At 35.0% G+C, this 19,888-nt stretch overlaps 1 protein-coding gene across 14 annotated transcripts in view; it reads left to right on the top strand.

Annotated features, from left to right (window-relative positions):
- WIZ (WIZ zinc finger) overlaps window positions 1-19,888 on the top strand; it is a 62,968-nt gene that overhangs the window by 13,444 nt on the left and 29,636 nt on the right. For 13 of the 14 annotated variants that reach the window (XM_026676977.2, XM_087955643.1, XM_087955642.1 and 10 more), the window contains exon 3: window positions 19,509-19,566. In XM_026676977.2, the coding sequence (XP_026532762.2) occupies window positions 19,509-19,566 (58 nt within the window). Of the gene's footprint in view, window positions 1-19,307; window positions 19,394-19,508; window positions 19,567-19,888 lie in introns of those variants that run through there. The other variant, XM_087955644.1, reaches the window with a different exon arrangement.

The raw sequence follows: 19,888 nt of genomic DNA, 5'->3' as shown, positions 1-19,888 counted from the left end.
TGGGTATTTGTTATGCTGAATGTTAATTTTATTAACTTAGGGGAGGATAGAAAGGCATCATACTCTGATTAGTGATTTCAGGAGAAATTTTTTTTTATTATAAGAAGAGATAGAGAGATAAATGAATGGGCAAAAGATACAAATTTAATGATTTAATTAAGATGGATTAAATAAGATAGAAATGTGAAGAGTGATATGTGCTATTATTTTAGCCCATGCAAAGAGAGGTAACTGGGGCCAAGGTACTTTACTAAAAGATTTTTTTTATGTTTGTTTGTGTTTGTTTGTGTTTTATGAGAATATTGGGAAATTATTGTAGAAAGACAGGGAAAGACTTAATATGTAATGATTTGTTTGTTGTTGAAACTTTTAATAAAACTTGTTTTAAAAAAAAAAAAAAAAGAAATGTCTTCAGTGTTCATTTCAATGTTCATTTTTTGAGAGAAAGAAAGAGAAAACAATACTTGAGGTTTGATTTCAGTTATTATAAACTTTTCATGTACTGTAATTTGAGTTACCTGCTGCACCATGTCAAGCATGTGAAGATCCAGATATCAGCCAGTATTGCAATAGAAACACCTACTTAGCCATATGCTGATCTTTACTGCTCCTTTATGCCTTTTGCATATTTGATTTTTACAATGGATTCAGCTTCAAATTAAGGATAGTTAATATTTTCCAATAAAACAAGTCTTAAATAGTATTGATATTTTTTTCCATCTGTTAGTCAAAATACTATTTTGTAGCTGTTGATTTTTAGTTTATAAATCTCTAAGTCAAGGGTCCCTAACCCCTGGGCCATGGACTGGTCAGTATCCTATTAGGAACTGAGCCTCACAGCTGGAGGAAAGCAAGGGGAGGCGAGTGAAGCTTCATTTGTATTTGCAGCTGTTCCCCATCATTGCTTCAGTTCCATCTCAGATAATCAGATATTAGATTCTCATAGGAGTGTAAATATCCTACTGTAAATTCCGCATGCGAGGGATCTAGGTTTTGTGTCCTTCTCATTCCATCAGGTCTGTGGAAAAATTGGGTTCGATGAAACCAGTCCCTGGTGCCAAAAAGTTTGGGGACTGCTGCTCTAGATGTTTATAAATTTTAAAAAATCTCTTGAGCTGATCTCAATTCTTTGTGACTACATCCATGCAGTTTTTTTTGGTAGCATTGGAAGTATAGTTTGCCATTGCCTTCTTGAATGTTTTTCCACTTCGTATACTTAGCAAATTACATTGTACCTGACTTCATTGTACTTATAAAGAAGTAAAAATTACTGAATTACATGAAAGATGTATCAAAATATCATTAGATTATGGCTGTTGGTTAAATGTAAGTGATTTGATTAAATCTTTATATTTTTAAAATCAAGAAGAAATTTGTGTTTCAGTAGAAGAGATGTCAGAGCCTAGGGGTGGGGTGAAAAGGGGGTTCAGCCTAGAAACCCTAGGTATCCAAAACAAAACAAGCCTGACCCTCCTGAGTGTTGTTGACCCTTATCTAAGCAGGTGCCAATCATTAGTTGAGAAGATTCCTATGCTAGACGTTGAGCAACAAATCAGTTTAATTGAACCTTCACCTGTTGACCTGGTTCTTCATGCCTGATAATTTTAGTAAATATAATTCTGTAGATCTAAAATATATGACTCAATATTTGGAGTTGTACTCATAGATTTTATAAAGATTGTGCCTAGTTTGAAATATTGACATTGTGGGTATTATGATATACAGTAATAACAATTTTGTAAAAAAAATTGAAATAATTTTTAAGATGTAAATCATTCTAAAATAACTGTTTTTATTGGTAATGGCAAGCAAAAGGTAAAATGGTCTCATAAATGTCTAAAAATTCTAGCTATTGAAGCCAGGTTTTAAAAATATAATATGTCTAAGTCTGATTTTTATCTTTCTTTCATTACCTAATATAGAACACCTATACAGTTCTTGATATTTTTAATGAAAAGAGCATTAGTTATAAATTACAACTAATATTTATATGCAATCATACTCTATATATGTTTTTAACAGCAAAGTACCTTTCCAAAATAAACTTCGTACAGTTTAGAAATTCAAGCTATGTTATGTCAAGCTTATTTTAAAAGTCATTGATAAAATAATGAGAAATTAAACAATGCAAACAGTGATACAACTCTGTTTATATATCATTGGAATGAGATCAACTAACTATCACATATCTCAGACAAGCATTTGAAAATTTTTACTCTTACAAAGATCCTTTTCAGAATCTCTATAAAAATCTCTTTATTTGGCATATGTAAAATCAAAGATCTGCCATGTTCTACATGTGTTACTCTCATCAACTATATTCAGCATGGCCAGTGGCAAATAATTATGAAAATTGAAGTCTTGATAATTCCCTGTTGCTATCTTTCACCTAGATCCTCCACTTAACACATAGTTGTTTTTCTTTTCCCTTATATAGCCTTCCTGTTAGCAGAATAATTCATTCTTCAGTCCTTGATCTAAGTAAAGAAACTGTGCCATATTGCGAATACTGGAACCGTTCTCTGTCTCACAAGACAAATTGCAGATTTGCAGCCATTGTTTATATTATTATTATTATTATTATTATTATTGTGGACTGAGGTCTATACTTGATATTTCTTGGAATATTTCTGTGCTATTTTACTCAAAAAAATTGGGGCAAATTAAAATACACTAATTTCAATTTAATTCACATTTAAAATAGATCAAAGTAGTTAACACAATTAATTTTATTTTTTCATTTGGTAACATTAAATTTTAGTATTTGACAATATGTTTTAGTGATATACTGAGGAATATACCAAAGTTTTTCTGGAGCATATGTAAATCTGCTGTAGACAATAACTGCAAAGGTATTATACTGAAATCAACTCATTTTTTATTAATATTTAATTCTTTACACTAAAATGGAAGTTTGCAAAATACATGCGATATTTTCCAAATCAAACGCAGTGCTAAATTGTTGAATAAGAACCCAAGGGAAGTATCTGAGAAAAGTGATCCTTTTTATAGAAATACTTACATTATTAATATGTAAATTACTTTCATATTGTATAGCAACAATAACACCCAACTTGATACAGTAAGTGTGAGATTACTTGTGGCACTGATAGGAATGACAAATCAAAAGAGGAAAAGATATGGACTGCCTGTCCTCCACAAAAGAGGCAGGCTTCCAGACTTCTACACAGAAAAATTGGGAGGAAATGGAAAAGAGATTTTCCACCCCAAATTCCCTAAATAAGGGTATCTGTTACAGTCCATAAACCTGAACAGGGAAGGGGAGGGGAGGTGAAAAGGAATTGTTAAGCTGGTAAGTAAGGAGTTTTAGAAAATATTTTTCAGTTCTGAGAAAGAAACTCAAAATACCCTTTCCCCTGATTTGGTTTAGTATAAAATGAAATAGAGAAAAACATAGGTTTTCAAGATTCTGTTATTCTGTCTTGCAACAATGAAGAACGTTCCTCGAATCTTTATTGCATCTGTTACTTGACATTGCCTAGCTCAAAGAATGGCAATATCTTATTTGAAAGTAATTCCTTCACCAGAAATCTCTTCTACCATCTTTTAAAACATAATACAATAAATAAATAGTTACATAGATTCTTGTTGTCTGAATTAACATTTTCCAGTATAGACTGCAAAGACAGATGTCTGATATTAAAATAGAAGGCCTTAGATAAAGCCTTAAAGCATCTATCTATCTGCCTGTCTGCCTGTCTGCCTATCTATCTACCTACCTACCTACCTACCTACCTACTACCTTGATATATAGACTTTGACTTTTGACATAATATATTAAGTTAAGTTGGGCTCCACAAAAACCTCCAAGCTACATGTTGAGCTGTTTATGTTTTTTTTCCACCACTCGTGAATATTACTGGGGTCGGGGGTGGGATTCTACCAGTTCGCACCTATTCGCTAGAACCGGTTGTTAACATTCTAAGCAGTTTGGAGAACCAGTTGTTAGAAGAAATTACTGGCCTAATCCTATAAGGAAGGCAGGAAGGAAACATTCTGGTGTTGCTTACAGAAACTGCCTCTCAGTTAACCCTTATTACATTCTTGGCAGGACTACACTTCCTGTCTCAGGAACTTCTCTGGAGTTTTTTTCCCCCCTCCTTTGCTTGTATGGAGTGACCATTCAAAGTTACAATGGCACTGAAAAAAGTGACATGACCATTTTTCACACTTACAACTGTTGCAGCATCCCCACAGTCATGAGAGGCCAGGCAAGGAGATGCGTGCCTCGATGTGAGTGATATTGAGTTGGCCACGCCCAGCCAATAACATGACCACCAAGCCATGCCCACCAACTAAGCCACGCCCACAGAACCGGTTGTTAAAAAATTTGAATCCCACCCCTGACTGGGGTGGATTGTAAATAGTACATAATCTCAATAGTACAGAAATGCCAATGTAAACCTGCTTTTACAAGACCTGCTTCTCAGTGCTTACAAGCAAAGGTCTTGGTGGCTAGCTGATGGAGCAGGAAGTATCCAGGATAGTTTGTGAAACTGAGAAAAGGGATCTTGTAATGTGTGTCCTGCTGACCAAAAGAATTATCTTGCTTTTATCCTGATATCACACTGAGGGTAATTCAGTTCAGCCAGCATCTTAAAGCCTCTCTGACAGCCAGCACACAAGGATCTCTTTCATAATGTGCTGCTCTTTCTTCCTAACAGCTGTCTCCTTTAGCTCCCTTCTCTGAGGCACTTGTAATCATGTTATTGAATTAGTGGTATTTAAATTTGCAGTTTGACAATGGATGTTTTTTGACTATGAGCAGCAGGAATGAGGAACTTTGAATGCTAAAAACCACCATACCTTCAGTCAATATTACTGAACAATAAGCTGTTCGGGAAGACCTCCTCTGGATTTAGAATTAAAAGCAAATGCCACCTAGCATGTTGCTATCCCTTTAAATGTATTTTTGAAAAGCTGTGGGCTATGAATTTAAAGAGATTTGTGCTATGAGAAGATGTTCATAATAAGGTGGATTAAAATTGAATGGTCTGTTTGTTTTGTTTTGCACACACAAAAAATCAGAGCCATATAGTTAACAGTAAATTGGGAGAAAGGCAGATAAGGGATCAGTATTGAGGAGAACAAAATTTATACAGTAAGAATTTGTGTATGAGTCCAAAAGCTCAGAAGACAGAGCCTCTGGTCCTGGTGACTGACCCAGATTGGACCCTGCAACATTATCCCAGGACATATATATTCGCCTTCGTTCGTAAGGATTTGTGCTAACTGAAGGATGGGAGAATAGCATTTAACTCAACAGCAGAGAAGACCACTGTTGGATGATGATATTTCTAAAAAAGTATAACATAGGCTTCCAATGCCTCCCTGAATATTTTGTCACAAAATTACAGAATTTATGAACGAATTTAGCACAGGGGTATATTCTATCTTCAAATTTTACACTTAATTGGGCAAAATGTAATGATGTAGCTGATAGCTTGTTTTATCTAAAGCTGGTGAATTTTATTTTATTTTTTATTTTTCATCTTGCCTTTATTATTTTTAAAAATAATGCGAGCAGTGAAAATATCTAATACTAGCTCTATACCCATGCTTCACTACAAAACTATGTGATCTTGCTTAGTTTTTGGGGAGGAAAATAAGGGGGGGAAATTGTGCCTCTGCCTACCAGCATCCATCGGTATTCATCTGGCTGAATACATCCTGTCAGTGTGTTTGGAAATTGAAACATGGAAACTGAAACAGTATTTTGCTGTGTAAGCAAGGAGACAGCAAGGAGACAGCAAGGAGACAGGGCATGGGTTAGCTCAACTGCTCTGTACTAAAGCTGCTTGGTGCTCTGAAACTGAAACTGAAACTCATCTGCTTGTGTTTTGCAGGTGGGCAGGGGAAGTAGAACTCCTTAGCATCAAAGGGTGTTAATAATAATATACGAAATACTAATGATCTAATGGTCATTTCGAAAAATATTTTCTTAGTGAGCACCTAGAAGCCAAGAGCAACATACGTGCCAAATTTCAAGTTTGTAGGCTTTACGGTTCTGGAGATTTTGTGATGACATGTAAATGGTATTTCTCTTTTATATATATATAGAAGATTCCTTCCTCCTTCTACTTTGCTCACAATAACAACCTTTGATGTAAGTTGGGCTGAGTGAGAGTGACTGACGCAGTCACCAAGCTGGCTTTCATGCCTAAGGTGAGGCTTGAATTCATAGTCTACTGGTTTCTAGCCAGTTCCTTAATCACTAGACCAAAACGGCTCTCATGCCAGAATAATTAATGCCAAATTAAATTTGTGTTTTCATTAAAAAAATTATTTACAGACATTTCTAAAGTTCTGTTTTCACTTTGTCATTATGGGGAATTGAATGTAGATTAATGAAAAAAAAATGAATTTCAACAACTGTGAAAATCAGGCTGTAGCTTAACAAAATTGGCAGAAGTGAAGGGGGTCTGAATGCAAGGATTGGTCACAAAGTTATTTTTGCATCATAACTATTGGACCCTAGAAAGGCTGCTGGTCCTGACGGTGTCTCTGGCCGAGTGCTTAAAGACTGTGTTGATCAGTTGGCTGGAGTCTTTTTTTTCCTATGGCACAAGGTTTACTGTAATTGCAACATTAGCTGAACCCTGACATTTTCATTTTACTCTATAGACACCAGTATGAAAAATACTGTTATTTATACCACCTAATGCATATACTATTTGTTATCAGCCTTCTGTGATGTGTCTTTCATTAAAATTGATATTGATAAAACAATCTTGCCATAAATAAGAGTATTATCAGTATAGCCCTTTGTTCTATGTGAAGATGTATAACAGTCTGTTGAGTAGCTTAAAAAAATAAGGAAAAGATGTAGAAGGTTTCAAGTTTGTGTAGCAAAATAGCAAAGGAAAGCTTATCTCCTATTAGCTTTCCTGCTGAATACCTTCCCTTTTAAATTATTTCTCAGTGTGATACCTTAAGACTTTTCCATACAAAGACTCTAAACCAGGTTAAAAGAACCCGCCAAACTTTTGTCTGTGTTCAGAAGTTAAATCAGTATATTTCTGGCTTGGTTGTGGTTTATTTGAAACTACAACTCAAACTGGTTTTGTTTTAGCTTTTTGTTTTGATAATGTTGCTACTTTTTGTACATTGTAAGAAGTCTCATTTGGAGGGACTTCTGCCTTACATTGGTTGTTGGCTCCCGTGCATCACGTCTTTCAAGGGGAAAGGTCAAGGTGGCTTGCTTAATTTGCAGCTTCCCTTTATGGGAAATGCAGAGAGATGGAACAAGATTGTTTTTCCTCTCCTTATTGTCAGTGATTTGAAGTGTCCAGATCTGAAGACAAAGGGAAACTATTTATCAGGAAAATAGCTTGGAGGGAGAAGAAACTTCCAATCACTGCAATCCTAATCAGATTTTTCCCTTATTGCAGGGATGGTATTTTAGATGCAGTTCTATATTAGTCTGGTTTAAATTTATAAACTGTAAACTGTTCTTAATTTAGTGATCTCCATGGGAAACTATCTGACCAGCATTTCTACCTGTTGAAAGCACATGGACCATAGTTTGCTTTTAGCTTTTATGGTGTTGTGTCCCTATGCCAGTTTCTTATCTACAGAAATTTGGGTGCTGAGAAAAAAAATATTTACACTGGCCTCTTAATTGAATGTTGATGTTTACTTTGTGGAAATTTTTATTTGCAAAATGATCTTAGATTTTTAAATGATATAAATAGTCCTCCATTTACAAACACAGCTAGGCCCAGTATCTTGGTCATTGAATGAAGTGGTCATTAAGCAAAATGCCATGTGACTGTTTCATTCAAAAATTACAAAGCCAGCTCTCCCGGTGGTGGTTGTTGAGTGACTTTGAGGTCATTAAATAGACAGAGTATTACCAAGGAGATGGCCTAGGTTTCCCCTTATACCTGGGAGATCTAGGCCTCCTCCCCACCATAGTGGTGAGAATAATTGTAAGAACAATAACATTTGCTAGTATCTTTGCTAGATTTGAGGTATATTTCTCTAACAGAGTCCAATCTTTCCGGCTTTGCAGGGTGGGGGCAAGAGAGGATGGTTCTGTGCAAGCACCCAGCAAGCATGCACATGGCTCCATTTGTGCGAGTGGTGTGCACATGCACATGCCACTCATGCAGATGGAGCATGCATGCATACACTTGCCCACTGCTCTTGCAAGTGAGGATGTGCGTGCATGTGCACTTGCTCACTGTTTCCCCCCCGCCGTGGCCATGATCCCTGCTCTAGCATATAGGTACCAGATAGTTTCTCTTGGAGATCACTGAATGAGAACAGTTTACAGTCAGTGGTGGGATTCAATTTTTTTTACTACCGGTTCTGTGGGTGTGGCTTAGTGGGTGTGGCAAGGGAAGAATACTGTAAAATCTCCAGTTAGAGGTGGTATTTGCTGGTTCTCCGAACTACTCAAAATTTTCGCTACCGGTTCTCCAGAACTGGTCAGAATCTGCTGAATACCACCTCTGTTTATAGTTTATAAATATAAGTGCATCAGAGCATACCTATGTTGGGTAAGATGGAAATATCATTTTTCCACTATTACAACAAAAGGTGATTTAATAGTGCTTCAAATATAGGCTGGGGCAGAGGTGGTATTTAGCAGGTTCTGACCAGTTCTGGAGAACCGGTAGTGAAAATTTTGAGTAGTTCGGAGAACCAGCAAGTACCACCTCTGACTGGAGATTTTACAGTATCCTTCCCTTGCCACACCCACCAAGCTATGCCCACAGAACCAGTAGTAAAAAAATTGAATCCCACCACTGGGCTGGGGATCAAATGAAGGAAATATTATGAGGATCATAGCAACCAAAAAAGGCTGTTATGACATGTTTGTGCTAGAGTTTAAATGTAAATGAGGAAAGGCTCTGAGATAAAATCACAGAGACATTTAAATGTCAATAACAATCAGAATAATAACAGCAATGATCCTTGTCTTGGTAATGCACAGCATTAAAGCTGAACACTGAAAAAGAAAGAAGATATTTTGAATCATGGATTTGGAAATTGTTACCAACAGTACCATGAACTGTAAGGAGAAGCAATCAGTTGTAGACCAATGGCAAGTAGAAATTCATATATTTTGAGCAGATGATAAACTAGAAACAAATACTATATTTGGCATAACTGAGCAAAATAAAAGAAAGAGAAGACAGTACATAAAAACTGCAGATTACCTCTAAAAACATAATTACTGCAAAGTTTGTTCCACACAATCACCAGGAGTCAAACTTGACTTTCTGGGGCATAGCTAAGCATAACATCTGAGTGCATGTTTTACATTTAAAAAACATCCCTTGTGGAGGAAATTTCAACGTCTTTCTACAATTCATCCAATCTTTAAAATGTAAACATAAAAGTTGATGAGACTTTCTAACCTACTTGGAGTATCTGCAATGAAAATAATATCAGCATTATGAGAATTGTGTAAACTAAGCATTTTAATACAATAAAGTAGGAAAACATAAAATGTTTTGGAGCTGTAATTTCTCCTGACCTTCTGAAACATCTAAATAAAGACGTACACAAATCAAAGTGAAATTAAGGAATAATTCAGTAGATCTTTCTGACAGATTGATCTAAAGCAGGCTTGCACATGAGGCCTGGAGCCTGCCAAGCAGCCTTGTGCAGCCCACAATTTTTAAAAAAGTAGTAAATTTATAGCTGCTGCTGCCACCCTAAAAGGATGCTGCTGAACATCTCCAAGTTTCACCACTGCAGCCAATTCCAGTGTTTCTGCTGCTCTGCTAACTGTGGAAAAGCTTATTCCCATTCTATTCCCATTCCCAAACCCATTCCATTCTAGTCTAGTCTATTCTATTCTCCAGGTATTTCTTGGTAGTCTGCCAGGATTTTTAATTGATCGTTGTGATCTTTCCCTTGATTAAGATGTGCAGGGGCAGTCTAAACAAAATGGTAAAATATGAATATTTTTTTCCTTGGCTTATAATGTTCGTTTAAGGTTGTCTCATTTCTATTTTTAAAAAAAGTTAAAAGATTGATAATGTATAAAATTTTAGAACGAAAATTTAGATACTTTTTCTGTTTGTAAAAGTATTACTATGACTCACTGTGACTGATATTTTAAAATAAAGTAGGAGAGAAAACGTTTGTCTGTCTGTACTCCAGAGGTGGTATTCCCCAGGTTCTGACCAGTTCTGGAGAATCGGTAGTGGAAATGTTGAATAGTTCAGAGAACCGGCAAATGCCACCTCTGACTAGAGATTTTACAGTATCCTTCCCCTGCCACGCCCACCAATCCACGCCCACAGAACCAGTAGTAAAAAAATTTGAATCCCACCACTGCTGTACTCTAAGATTATATTTTCAACGTTTCTAAGATAGTGATAACCTCTGACTACAAAATGAAGTAAAAAACTGCTTTTCATAGTGATTGTTTTGGAAAGACTAGCAAATTGTTCAGCGCCAAAATAAATTTTAAAAAAACCTAGAGGATTATTCTGTTACATGTATTAATGAGTATTAAATATATTTTACATTTGCTAATGAGTGAGAAATATGTTGTATTTCTTTGTCATATACAATCAGATTATTCTAACTGTTGCTTTTAAAAAAATAATGTACCATACCGTTCCATTTAAATTTTGGAATGTTTTGCCACTTGAATCAATCAGTGTTTGAACCTATGGATAAAGGGAGAATCTGGTTTTCTTCTATGCATTTATTCAACCTTTTCTAAAATTTAGTCTTAATATTAAGATGCAGACTTAGTTTCAAATTAACATGGAGGGTAAACTGTTGCTCTGCTAAGAGCAAAATATTAAATTCATTTCTTGCTGTTTCCAAGAAGTCTTATAGACCAAGTATAGTTTCATATTCAGCAGAAGATAAATTGCTCTGTTTTTCCTGTGAAAGTTTCTAAAAATAGAGTGTTCTGAAGCTCCTATGAACAAAAGAATTCTGTAGCTCTACCTTTGTCATTGTCTCTTCTATCTGTATTTTAGCTGTTTTGCCTGAAGAGCTCCATCATTTAATATTCCAAAATGTTTTTTCCTATGTCTGTCCTAAGGATATTTTTTCCTAATTGCTCAATTCTTTCAACAAAAATCTCAGAATTTCATCTAATACCTAGGGATCTTTAAGAAATAGAAGTACAAATTTTAAAAATATATTTTAAAGATATACTTATTGCAAATCAAGAGTCCAAACTTATATTAATTCCAAAACATTACTAGACACCTATATTGCTGTACATATTTTAAAAAGCTATTGTATACCTTTATGCATACATTTAAAATAAATAGTATTTATTTAAATTCTATAGTGTATAGGCAGCTAATTATTTTGCATATAAATCATACTCGAATAAAATATTTAATTTATATTACAGCCTGTCTGCTCCGTAGGTAGTTTCTGTTAGTTACAATTGCTTTGCAATGTTTATGAGCATGTGTAAACACACACACACACACACACACACACACACACCGAATAGCTGCTAGGTTCTCTCATTGGACCTTTGTAACTCATTCTTCCTCTCACACACATAGACATAAACCACTAAAATTTGGCATCAAAAAGGATTTTTAAAAGATGTTTTTGTTTAATTTACAATTTTTTACATTTTTCATTGATCATTATCTCCATAAATTAAATAAAAATAAAGTGTTATAAGTATATAGTTGCATAAAGATATGAGTAAGAATTTTGGTGAATGTTAAGGCCATTGGAGAGTGGGGTAGAGATAAAAGGAGATAGACAGGATACATTTAGTTGAGGAAATCAGAGAAAACAGAGTCAGGATTAATTTATTTATAAAATTTGTTGATTTATGTACTTATAAAATTTATTGCCTCCCGGCTCATGTCCAACAACTCTGGGTGGCTTACAACATGAGAAACCTGAAAAACATTAAAAAAAACATTCATGATTAAGATAACAGATTAAAAATATTAACAATTATATAGAGACAAGATGGCAGAGAAGGGAGCTGGACACAATGGTGTGGGGGAAGAAGTGGCATTGAACTTAATTAGCCAAACACCTCCAAGAAGCTCCTCCATTGGTCCCCAAGCCAATCTGGCAGAATTGGGATTGGATTGGGCAAATAGAGGATATGGAGGGAACATGAAAAGGGAAAACAAAAATAGTGGATTAAAGGTAGGCCTCTTTTCCGTTCTCTATTAGACAGTTTCTAGATTTGTGATATTTTCTTCACCCCATCTTTTCCATGGTAACCATATTTGCATGATAATACAACAAGCCATATTTATTGTTTGGGGTTAGTATGTTTTCCATGTCAAGCATATAGGGTAGATAGTGAGTTAAAGTGTCTTAACCTGTGACTATAACTGCTTATTGATTGTTGTACATTAACCACAGCTCACTGTTTCATATAAACCTGAGATCATGGCTAAGCAAATGGATTATGGTTAAGCAACAATATATTTTCCAGATAAATAATACAAAGGGCAAGAGAGGCCACAAAACGATGCAGCACCTTGAGCAGTATTTCCTTTGAGCCATATCTCTTTTGCTTCTGGTCTTGTCATGCCTGTGAGAGTGAGATGCTAATGGAAAATACTAGAAAGGGGAAGACTCAGCCTTTCATAACTGTTTCTAGGATCTTCGGTAGAGTTTATTTTCAGGAAAATTACAGAGCTACAGGAGGAATAATTAGATTTTTTTCCCCTTCTCCACCATGTCTCTCAGAAAAGTCTTCCATGAAGTATTGTAGAATAACTTTTTGATATCATTGTGGACGAATGAGATGGGGGCTGCAATATGCAGCTCATTGAGACTTCCCATTTGTGACTCACCCATATAATTCATCCTGCTCTGGCATGGTACTTATAGCCATATATATAAATGAGGAAAGAAGCAAGATTGATAGATGAACTATCATTAGAATTGATCATTTTAAATTGTAAAAGCAGACCAAAAGTAGAATAATATAGATATAAAATTGTTCATCTACCCCAGGATGAAACAAGCAGATTTCTTATTCAGATCAAATCCTTTATCATAGCCGATGACTAGATGTACTGTAGGTACAATTCAATAACAATATTATAGGAGTGGGAGGTGAATGATATTAAGGTAACTGAGAAATTACACAAGAGAGGAAAAAGGAAGAGAAAGTTAAAAGAACGGATAAGAACAGGAGTACCAAACCGTATATAAAAACAAGACAGAGAAAATTGAAGTATGTACCAAGCTATATTATTGTAAAACAGTCTAGTATAGTATTTAAATACTAATACATTTAATTTTAGCTAATTTAAGATGTGCTGATAAAATGCAGAGATATACAGTACAGTAATATTACAGTATGCGTAGTTAATGATGCTTATTTAATACCTAGTATTTTATGATAATTATAATTTATGGTTATATTAAATGAGAAAAGAGAAAGAGAAGAGAAAAAAAATAAAATAGTCGAAGGATATTTAGCTCTCAGGTTGAGTCTAAAGTTAGTTGTTGCTTAGTTTTAATTATTGCAGTGATAAACTTAGCTGCGGTGTGGGTGATGTCACGATTTAAGTCTGATAGTATGTAATGGCTATACAAATTATCAGTTCTTCCTAGCATTCACAATAAAAAGAGGAGTTAAAATGTTGTTTCAAATATCTTTGTAGGAATTGCAGTAAAGAAGAACATTTTGGAGTACTTCTGTTCTCCAGATTCACAAGGCCTTATATATTGGGATACAGAGATGTGGGCATAGCAGCCATATACATTACAAGCACCAATGGGACCTAACCTTAAAAAAAATTCCTTTCCTGAACTTAAAGGAAGTGAGAATGTACAAGAAGCTTGCAAATTCCTTGGAACTTGTATCTAATAGAATTCTAAAGCTCTGACAAAGGAAACTGATTTCAGATTGATATTCAGTATCCCTCAATCTTTGCAGCACTAGCTTTTTGGCCAGAGCGTGTAATTGTATAGAAGAGAATTTACTATTCTCATATCTGATTTAATACATTTGTAACATCCTCCAAGGAAGATGTTTTTCAGCCTTCCCTGGAGCCCAATGTTATAAAATTTCTCTGAGTGTTCTGGAGAGAATTTCCCATATTATCTGAAGCAGCTGATAATGGTTCTATTATCTTTTCAACATTGGCTTTCCATTTAGGTAATCAAATGCTGTTTACCATTTTGATCAGCATTGATCTGCAACTGAAGATTATTCCACTCTTCAGAACTGTAAAGATAAGATGGTAAATGCCAAGTTCTGCCTCTCTAATCCATTTTAACAGCTTTTGGGTTCTGACAAGATAAAATCTGTTGATTTAAGGACACATGTTGTACTTGGACACCATCTTGCTTGAAGTTTGTCAGTACTTTAACACAGAATCAAGATTTGGTACATTCTACATGACTGAATTGTTAAAACAACAATTTTTACTAAACTTTGGTAAATTCTAAATGTAATTTGAGATAGGCAGAAATTGCTAGTTGCAACATAATGGAAGGTTTATTCTAAATGTAGACATGCAAAAAATATGGACATACAGTAATGTAATATGAAGCATATTTTGGAAAAGTTAGCCAATTAGGATATATGTATGCTTATAATTTGGGGGGACTGCAGATATTCTTATTTTGGCACAATTCATCTTTCCAAGAGAAATTTCTCTTGGCTTATTTTCAAAAATATTGCATTAACATAACTTTAGTAATTTCTACATATTTTTTTAAAAATGTGGTTCATCCACAAAAGACTGTCAAAATTTGTAATAAAATATTTGTATTTATAGTAGAATAAAAAGGAATTATTCAGAGTTTGCTGAGTTAGAATAAATTAGACCATGGATGAACATGAATATTTGTTTCTGTTTGAACATAACCATATTTTGATAGCTATGAACCATTTAACCATATTTTGATAGCTAACCTAAAATCTAATGTTACAAAAATTGTGGCTCTTAATACCAAATTTCCTAGAAAAGAAACAGACTAGTTCAAAATATAGCAATAGCACTTAGACTTATATATTTCTCCACAGTACTTTACAGCATTCACTGATAGTTTACAAATGTCAGCATAATTATCCCTAACAATCTGGGCCCTCATTTTACCAGCTTCAGAAGGATGGAAGGCTGAGTCAACCTTGAGCCGGTTAGGATCAAATTCCTGACTGTAGGCAGAATCAGCCTGTAATACTGCATTCTAACCACTACCCTACCATATATCAATCAACTATAATGTAATATATACATTATAGTTGATTGATATATTGTGTCAACAAGTCATGGTGGACTCTTAGCAGTCACATACTGGAAACAGATTTTCCCTTGGTGATCTGTCCCTTTTCTGGTATGTTCAGGTGTTCCAATAGTACACTGAACACCATTATAACTGAGTCTATCCAGCTTCCCACTGATTGTTCTCTTTACTTCCACCTTTCCCAGCCCAGCCTTCACTAGAAAATTATGTCTTTACATAATGTGTATCTGAATTTGAGTATGATTATTTATGCCTTGAATGAGAACTCTGGATTGATTTGTTCAATGATTCATTTGTTATGGCTGTCCATAATATTCTCAGAAGTCTTCTCCAACCCCAAAGTTCAAAAGTTACAATAACAATAGCACTTAGATTTATATACTGCTTCACAATGATTTACAGCCCTCTTTAAGTGGTTTACAGAGTCAGCATATTGCGCCCAGTAATCTGAGTCCTCATTTTACTGACCTCAGAAGGATAGAGGGCTGAGTCAACCTCCTACTTCCAATTTTTGTTTCCATCGAATGTCACAGAGAATGCCATGGTTCTATCTTTGTAGGTATAGACACAACCAATATTTTAATATCTTTTTCAAGGCCTTCATATGATTTATTTCAAGTGCTAGTTTGTAGCATATTCATTCATTGTTTGATACTTTACTGTTGATGGTTGATTCTAAAAAGCAGAAGCTATCCACCACTTCATCATCAGTCATAAGGCTGGTTATTCTACCTGTTGTCCTTAGTTCTATCTTCTTTAAATTCAATCTTAGTCCCATTCTTTTTGGTGTGCTCTTGATTTTTGTTATTAAATCCTTTGAATTTTTAACTATCAGAGTTGATCAATGATTAATAACCAACTATCATCATTGCACAGTTTATTGATGCTTCTTCCTCCATTTGTCACACTCATTTTCTTCCTATCCAGTTCCTCTTAATATACTGTATATTCAGCATGTAGGTTGAATAAATAAGGAGATAGCATGCAGCCATCAAACTTCTTTGCCAACCTGGAACCATCCTGTTTCATAAAGTTCTGTCTATACTGTAGTTTCCTGACTTGTATATACATTTTTCATGAGGACAATAAGATTCCCATTTTATGAGCATTTTCTACAGCTTAATGCATTCAACATAGCCAAAGGCATTCCTATAATCAATGAAGCACATGCTAAATTATTTCTGGTATTTGGACTATCTCAATTATCCATTGCGCACCAGCATAAGTATCTGATACTCCTTGGCCTTTTCTAAAGCCAGTTTGAACATCTGGCATCTCTTTTTCCATATAGTGCTCTAATCTGTATTGGATGATCCTAAGCAATATTTGTGCTAGCATGTGAAATTAAGGATACTGTGCCATACTTTGCACACTCTGTTAAGCCTCCTTTTTTGGTATTAGTATGTAGATTGACCTCTTCCAATCTGTTGGCCACTATGTCATTCTCCAAATATGCTTAGAGCTTTTACTGATTCTTCTTGTTGCTTGCCAAAGTTCTGTGGGTATTCTATCAGTTCCTGTAGCCTTCAGACTTGGCAGTCAAAAGAATGCTGATCTAACTTCTAGTACTAGAAATTCTAGTACTAGAGATTCTTATAAGCAAGGAATATTTTCCAAGGAATCTTGGCTGTTGATCTTACTATACAGTATATCAGTACACTCCTAGCTTTGTTTAATCTCCTTTGAATCTGTTGCTATCTGTCCATTGGTATTTCTTAGCATACCAATTTGAGGTTGGAACTACTTCTGAGTTCAGAGATCTTTTGAAAGACATTCCTTGTTTTTCAATATCTGTTTCCATTTTCAGCGTCTTTACACATGATGTTGAAATCCTGCTTCTTGTCTCTACTAACTTCTTGTCTCTGTAATTCTTTGTTAAATTTATTTCTGAGATTTTGGTCTTTCTTGGCTTTGGCTTCCCTTCTTGGCAATTTCCTTAGTTGTTTTGACTCCCTTTTTACTTTCTTCTGTTTCTTCATTTCTGGCAGTCTCTTTTCACATTAAACCTTAAAGAAGTCATTCTTTAAATTCTTTCCACTGTTCCTCTTGTTTTCTAACAATTAGGTTCAGAATCTCAAAACCATTCCTAATTTATCCTTGAAAATAATGGGCATATTTCAAGATCATCTCGTACAAATTAACTAGTTTTCTTCTTCTTTAGTTTAGCTTGGAATTTACACATGAGCAGTCTGGAATCTGTTCCACAGTCAGCACCTGGCCATGTCTTTAATGCTATAATTGAGTTACTTCATTTAGAAACAACATAATCAATTTGATTTCCATATATTCCATCTGGTAATGTTAATGTATTGAGATATTGTTTTGGTTGTTTGAAGCCAGTGTTAGCTATGAAGAATTCATTGGAGTGGCAGAAATTTATAAGCTGGTCTCCTGCTTCATTTTAGCTTCCTAAATCATACAATCCAATTATTTTTTCCTCTTTCAGATTGGCAACTTCAGCATTCCAGTCTCCAATCACACGCAACACATTTTGCTTGCATCTTCTGTCGGTGTCAAGTTGAACATGATCATAAAATACAGCAGCTTCCTCTTCTTCTGTACTGGCAGCTGGAACATAAATTTGAATGATCACCATATTAAAGAGTTATACACAACAGATCATCAATATTATTTGGTTATTCATTGCACTGTAGCTATGTAGTGTTCTTACTATACTCCTCGTAACAATATAAGCAGTGCCGTTCCTTCTTTGTTTTTCATATCCTGAATACTAAACAGTCTGATTAAAGATGTACACTTTCAATCCATCTCAATTCTCTAATGTCTAAAATGTAAATTTGTAGTCATTTCACTTAATCTTTCTGTTGAACCTCCCCATGTTCTTGCTTCTTGCATTCCATGTTCCTTCTGTAATTCTGCCTTTGTAGCTTTGGATCTTCTTTCCCATCATCTGGTTTCAATATCACTGCTGCCAAATATAGATGTCTTCTTGTTTTAGCTGTGCAGGTGGAATGACTTTCATTCCTTTGGTAGTCTCTGCTGGGAATATATACTTTTAGCATATAGTTCTGGTGTTTTTTGCTCATCCCTCCCAGGAACACCCCCAGCCACCATGAGGAAGCACCACAGGACTTTATGAGAGGACGTCATAATAGCCTTTTTAAAATGTAAAATGTGCAATTTCTGACTCTCATTTCTTCACTTTATATCATGTGAAAAATCAGGTTTTTCCCCTAACTGATCTAGAAAATACAGTATTAACAAAATAACAGAATAAGAGAGCTTGGAGATCTTTTAGTCCAACCCCCTACTCATGTAGGAAACCCTATACCATTTCAGACAAATGGTTGTCCAATCTCTTCTTAAAAACCTTCAGTGTTGGAGCACCCACAACTTTTGGAGGCAAATCATTTCACTGATTAATTGTTCTAACTGTCAGGAAATGCCTCCTTAGTTCTAGGTTGCTTTTCTCCTTGATTAGTTTCCGTCCATTGGTTCTTGTCCTGCCTTTAGGTGCTTTGGAAATTAGGTTCACTCCCTCTTCTTTGTGGCACCCTTCAAATACTGGAACACTGCTATCATGTAACCCCCCTTTTTATTTTTTTTTATTAAATTACCCAATTCCTTCAACCGTTCTTCATATGTTTTAGCCTCCAGTTCTCTAATTATCTTTGTGGCTTTTCTCTGCACTATTTGTAGAGTCTCAGCATCTTTTTTATATTGTGGTGACCAAAACTGAATACAATATTCCAAGTGTGGCCTTACCAAAGCATTATAAAGTGGTGCTAATACTTCACATGATCTTGATTTTTATCCCTCTGTTAATGCAGCCTACAACGGTGTTGGCTTTTTTGGCAGCTGAAGCACACACATTATTTTAAGTACATTGTTCTTTATGTTTAAAATTGAAAACTTTGCTTCAATCCAAATCAGAGGAAGAAATGTTTTAAATGCCCAATACCTCTTTTCTTGAGGGTGGTTTGGAAAATGCAAAATATATGGTCTCACCCCTAAAGGTGAAATTATTCAAGCAAAACCAAGCATGACTAAACAATTTGATTTGTGTAAGAAAAATGCATGGGCATGCTTAATTTCAAATCTCTTGTTATTTATTTTAAACTGCTTTACTGCAAAAATGATTATATCAAATTGTTTGTGTTCAAGATTAAATAGCATGGGTTAGAAATCCCATACTAATCCAAAATCACCCCTATGAAGACACACAAACTGGGTGAGTTTATCTGCTGGGAACGCTGCATTGCTTTGAAATTACATGATTGTAAATTATACAAAACCCTCAATATTCTGTGCTGCCAGCTTGTAATGTTACTTTTTCTGTCTTGCAGATGACGTCAGCCTTTCTCATGGTATCATATCTATCACAACTCAGAAGAAAGAAGCCTGGTAAGTGTTCGCATTTACGATAAAGAGTTAGTATTTTAACATTCTTCTGAGATTTAACATTCAGTTTACTTTTCACTTGCATTGGAACATTAAGCTTCATTTAATGTCATGCAAAATAAAGCGTATAACCTCACCATATAATCCTTCTGGGGAAATTCCATAGCCTCTCTTTGAATTGAGGCATAATCAAGCCAGATACATGTAAATTTTAGATCAGTGCAACATATCTACTACCTGAGGATTGATCTTAAGTACATTTATTTGAAAATTGTGAAAAAAATATAACGCTGTGGAAGACTGCCAGAAAAAAAATGAATATGGT

This window comes from Notechis scutatus, chromosome 2 (assembly GCF_049901735.1).
Source record: "Notechis scutatus isolate UNSWTSFEM ecotype Mainland chromosome 2, rNotScu1.2, whole genome shotgun sequence".
In the NCBI taxonomy this organism is placed as follows: Eukaryota; Metazoa; Chordata; class Lepidosauria; order Squamata; family Elapidae; genus Notechis; species Notechis scutatus.
The sequence above is the reverse complement of the archived record's forward strand: the minus strand, read 5'-3'. Positions and strand labels throughout refer to the sequence as shown.